At 34.9% G+C, this 5426-nt stretch overlaps 1 protein-coding gene across 1 annotated transcript; it reads left to right on the top strand.

Annotated features, from left to right (window-relative positions):
* The first annotated feature begins 851 nt into the window (after positions 1–851).
* Positions 852–4386, top strand: LOC130962575 (uncharacterized). The gene is made up of 11 exons (XM_057888772.1): positions 852–1176; positions 1314–1424; positions 1609–1697; positions 1822–1838; positions 2013–2088; positions 2381–2470; positions 2665–2730; positions 3290–3358; positions 3437–3617; positions 3720–3798; positions 3964–4386. Exons 1-10 carry the CDS (start codon positions 852–854, stop codon positions 3734–3736), a joined length of 1041 nt encoding a protein of 346 aa, XP_057744755.1. The 3' UTR covers positions 3737–3798; positions 3964–4386.
* Positions 4387–5426: the final 1040 nt, after the last annotated feature.

Here is a 5426-nt window from a genome sequence, read left to right as displayed (position 1 = left end):
AATAGTTTGTTTTAACAGTAGAGAATTTATTTTACAGAAAATGATCATCTATACACACTTACAGGGATCAAAAATCGCTGGATGAGAGAGAGAAAGATGGATTCCCCCGTGGAGCCAAGGACAAAGAAGTCGTTGAAGCGCGTGTAGTGTTTGAGGAATGATGTGCTGTAGTAGTATAGGAGGAGGAGGAGGAAGAAGGTGACGATGGCAACCCTCACTCTCAATTTGATGAATTAGGATTTGAATCAAAACCATGTCATTTTGAAGAAAGGTGATTAATTTGTCCTGTTTTGAAAACTTTCTCTCCATATTTACATCCATAACGATCAAGTCAGCATAGGGAGTCATGGCAGATTTTTTTATTAGGTTTGACGGAACCAAAATGGAGAGATTAATGTGACCAGATTTTAAAGAGGTTAGTGACTTAAATATATTTTCAATTCTCAAAATGTTCACAAGCCAAAAAGTCAGAGACCTATTTATTTTTTTCTCTATTATTTATACACACAAATTATATTCCAAAAAGTAATAGTACCCTTAATACATTTCTTTTTCTCTTAATAATAACAAACATTGAGATTGAACAAAACAAACAAAGAATAATCATATTGGTATAAATAGAAAAAAAATTAAATATAGTATTTTTTTTATGGTTTCATTTATAAAAAAAAATCTATTTTCATTTCTTAATCAATATTATTAACACTCTTTTTATTACATATCATCTAAAAGCTTGAAAAAATTAAAGGAATTTATTAGGCAAGTCATGAAATTTTTAAAATCAAGGGCAAAGTGGGTGAAGAAAGTTGAATTTGATTTGATTTTTCTTGCAACACTCACAAAAGGCAATAATGGAGGTAGAGGATGATGACTGGGACTTGACGGCAGAAGAACTCGATTCTCTTGAACGCGATCCTTTCCAGAAAATTGCTCAACTTCGCGACTCTTCTACCCCTCCTTCTCAACAATTCAATCTGCAACAACACCATTTTCTAAAACCACCTTCTGCCAACCATTCCCAACCCTTCCCACCAAACCCCATTTCCGATTCCCATCCTCAAAGGGTAAAGTTTTCATCTTTTCTTCATTTCATGTTGTTTCCCATTTTGTATTCTTCATGGGGTTTATCTAGCTTTGCTTTCCTTTTTGCTCTTGTTGGGTTAAATTTGTCTTTTGGTGTGTGGGGGTAATTTTGTTAAAGTGTTGTTCATGCGTGTGTATGCCTCATTCTAACGTTAGAAAACAATGCAGAAGAATCAAAAGATGTTTGCTACTATGGTTTTTAGTATTCTTCCCTGTACTCTGTGGTTCAGTTTTTGGAAGGAGAACTACTCATAGTGTGTTTGTATTGCAATCCAGGTGGACGCTTTGCCTCAAGGAGCTAGAGCATTACCCCCCCTCATTGAAACCAGGGACAAAAAAGGGTAACCTTCTTTCCTTCGAAACCTTAACATTAACAGTTGTTTTAGTGCTGTATTACTTGTCTCTAATTCTATTTATCTTCCAAACAAACAAAAAAAAGTTATAAACTTAGATGTAATTTCTTCTGGTTTTTGAAATATCATTTGTTGATATAGTTGCATTTGCTTTGGCTTTATATGTAACCAGATGAGCCTTCTAAAGAACTGCCGAAGTTTTTTGTCAAACTTTTTCTTCATTCCAGTGGGCATGTTGCAGCGAAATTCCAATATGACCAGGTTTCACATGCTAACTTCATCAAGAGTATTGAATTTTATATTTCTATCGAAAAATTTGAATTTTCCATAATTAGGGGCTATGTCTTTTACCTTGAACAAGTTCCTGTATACTCATGCTTTACAGGCCATGTTTCATGGCAGGTAAATAATTTCTGCTTTTTGGAGAATCCCTAGAGTTTCTTGGAATGCAAAAGAAAGATTCCCCCCCCCCCCCCCCCCTTTCTCTTCCAGCAATAAGTGCCTGTGTTCATCCTAGCATGGTTGTCTGGATTGGCTGTTGAGGGCTTAGTTATTTGAAAATTTTTGAGTCTTCAGGTTATGGATGTTCCCACTTTCTTCCTTGTCAGAAGCAGAGAAGGTTCTAGGAGAAATATCTAATTATAAAGTTCAGGTAATAATTCTTCTATTTTTCATTTTCTTTTTAATTGGGAAACTGATGTTATTATTTTCTATCTTAATGAGAATTGATTGTTGTTTAGATTATGAGTATTTTACGAAAACTTCCACTTTGAAAATGGTTCGAAAATTTGCTCACCAATTTTTATTGGTAAGATTGTGGTAACTTTTCTTTCTAAAATTAGGTTATTTGGCTTGGAAATGGTAATATGTGCTCTCCATCTTTGGTTTGCGTCTGAGGTGGTAAAATCCAATCAATATTGGTTTCTTTTTTTTTTTTACTGCAGTTGGAGGTGGTAAAAGGCAAAATTAAGTCTTCCAAATCAAAAGATGAGTCTGAATCTCTTAAATTTACTCAAAATAATCTGATTAACAAGGTTTGCATGGAAGAAGCCCTGAACATAATCTTGACTTGTACAATTTGTTTGGAAGTTTTTCTTATTACCTAGAACTATGATAGGTCTATAGTTTTTACTGCAACATTTTCTCAGGCCTTGGCCAATATTGGAGTAGTTTAAATCATTTTGACTGGTATATGATCAAAACTGAATCATGATATATTCGATTCCAGATATATACTAATTCTGCAGATGCCAAGATTCCTGCTGTTCTTGAATATCTCGGAACTGTCATTGAGGTATTGCTCCCCTCCACTGCTTCAAAGCAATAAAATGTCAATAAAGGATTAGTGACTGCATCTGTATGTACTATAAGAAATTCAAGTTAGGTTCTTAACTTCTCTATTTTCTCACCCATCTCCTTTGATTGGTGTGCTTGCATGAAGCATGGTTTTCTGTCATCCAATAGTTTAAAATATGTTCAATGTTGGTTAAATTGGTCTTTTCTTATTGCTTTTATTGCAATCGATGCCCCTTAATGTAGGACCATAAGTTGAATTAATTAAATTGGCTGAACAGTGTAGTGAAAATGTCAGCATATGACATTTTAATATGTATGCCACAATTATTATTGGTGTCAACGTTGGCTAGTCTGAGTGGTGACCAAAATAAACACGAACTGTAAACTAGATTATATGTTCATTCTTATATTTCATCCATCTTCCAGTCGCCCCAAATCATTGTGTATGCTTAATTTGAAAGTTTGATTGCTTCAATTTTATTTTCTCTTGCTTCCATCTTTCTATTTCATGTGGGCTATTGGTGGTTATTATGTGTAATATGTTGTGATCACTGCAGGCAGGTTGCAAGTTTCTTATATTTGCGCACCATCAGCCAATGATAAATGCAATACATGAGTGCCTTCTTGTAAGACCATTTCGATTTACTCTTTTTTTTTTATATTGGAAATTATAAACACTTACAAAAACCGTTGAAATTTTCCAGAAGAAAAAAGTGGGTTGCTTCTGGATTGATGGAGGTACACCCGGTGTGCATCAAGGCAACAATTGGTTACAGATTTCCAGGAAAAGGATCATATATATCAAGGCGGCTGTGGTATGGTGGTATTTTCCGTTGTGCATTTCTTCGATGTGTTTCCGTTATAAGCATCTTTTCTGTTGTATTGGTTAGTATTTGTGCTTGAGATAATGATTTCATGTGACACGTTATCATGCAGCTATCCGTTAAAGCTGGGGAGTTGGATTAACTCTAACTGCTGCAAGCACAGTTATCTTTGTTTTGTAGAACAATCCTGGACTCCAGGTGACCTAATTCAGGTCGAAAATCGTGCTCATAGAATTGACCAGGTATTCTCACACTCATTAAGTAGAAAGGAGAGAGTTGTTACTAGTTGCATGACAACATTAAGAAAACATAATCTCAAATGAAAAGAACTCTCATATCTAATTTTTTGAGTAGCAAAGACAGCATGTGCTCTTCTGTTTTTTTGATTAGTTAGTTCCTGTTTACAGGTCTCATCAGTAAATATATACTAATTGTTGGCAAATGATACGGGTGGAGATAAGTTTACATGCAGAAGTTTCCCTATAGTATTAACCACATGTGCTTACATGGGGAATTACACCTTTGATGACACAAATGCCTTTCAAAGCTGAAATCCATTGTACAATAAATAATAGATTTCGAGTAGAACTCACTACACTAAACTATGTTGCTTGTGCTGGAGATAATGGTTTGGTTATGTGAAATATGTATTGGAAGAAAATGTTGATAAAGTCACCCATTAGATTTTAGGTTTCCACTTCTTGTTCTTAACTTTTTGCTCCCCTATGTTTTGTTTTAGTTTGGGGCTCTGTACAGAGTACTACATTATTATCATATATGAATGAGACTTGTAAATTTCTTTACTCCATATTTTGTAGAAATGATCGTCTTTGAAAGAATAGACTCATTGAACCCCTCTATAGCACTTCAGTTAAACATAACCTATTCTGATAATGTTACTTTTCTCCCTAAATTCATACAAACATAGAATAAAAAAAAAAATCATATCGGGAATGACATCAAAAATAATATCATTATTTTCTTTCAATCATTTAAAAACTTGATTTGATTCTTTGTAACCTGGACTGAATTATTTTCCCTCCATCATCATTCTTATTATTTTCTTATTTTCTAATCAATAATGTAATCAATCGGTAATATTATAAATATGATTCAAATCAAACTTTTAAACTAAATTTTAATATCCCAAAAAGCACAGAATTTTGAGTTGATCATTTAATATCATCAGGAACAATAATGCAAATATTTCAAAAAGCACAGAATTTTGTACGATGAGCTAAACAGAATATAGAGCAAGATAGTAGTTCTGAGAGACATTAATATGTAATTCATTGTTCATTCATGACAACAAAGGATGATAACAAGCCACAAGAAATAACAAGAAATGTTACTATGGTTGAGTTGTCCTATGATTAAATCTTCCTCCCTTAGTAGGTGGCCAAACAAGGGCGTGGCGTATATGATTAGCAAGCCTCGTTCTGTTCATGGTGTAGACACTCTTACTATGGACAGTCACTTGTAAGAAATCTCGCTCCATGGGAGGAGTGGGAGCCCCACTGTCAAGTTGCAATGCTGTAAAGTCCACGGACAATGTGAAAACTGAGATGCAGAGCGTCTCTGAATCGGACAAGTAAGAATCCCCAGTGAGTATTGCACACAGCTTCCCGTTGCCCAGGTCAACAAAAATAAGTCTGCCACATTGTACCAACATCGGTTGAATACCTTGAAAACACACATCAAGGTATTGATATAATGCGACATGGCCACTCTGTTGGTTAACGAGAATGGCAAGGACCTTGTCCAAAGGTGTCATATCAGGTAACTAACTCCACAAACTCATGCGTAAGGCAAACGGTGTAGTTGCGGCTGCCAAGACCGGGAAGGGACACAGAAATGTGGGGGAAAAGTA

The sequence above is a fragment of the Arachis stenosperma genome, chromosome 2 (assembly GCF_014773155.1).
Source record: "Arachis stenosperma cultivar V10309 chromosome 2, arast.V10309.gnm1.PFL2, whole genome shotgun sequence".
NCBI classification, from domain to species: domain Eukaryota; kingdom Viridiplantae; phylum Streptophyta; class Magnoliopsida; order Fabales; family Fabaceae; genus Arachis; species Arachis stenosperma.
This window is presented reverse-complemented; position numbering and strand designations above follow the sequence as displayed.

What these genes read in the sequence shown, in the direction of transcription:
- LOC130962575 (XM_057888772.1), top strand. Translation starts at nt 852, where the DNA reads ATGGAGGTAGAGGATGATGACTGGGACTTGACGGCAGAAGAACTCGAT. An exon ending in TATCTAATTATAAAGTTCAG is followed by an intron (nt 2,089 to 2,380) that starts GTAATAATTCTT and finishes TTTTTACTGCAG; the next exon opens with TTGGAGGTGGTAAAAGGCAA. An exon ending in ATCTCGGAACTGTCATTGAG is followed by an intron (nt 2,731 to 3,289) that starts GTATTGCTCCCC and finishes TGATCACTGCAG; the next exon opens with GCAGGTTGCAAGTTTCTTAT.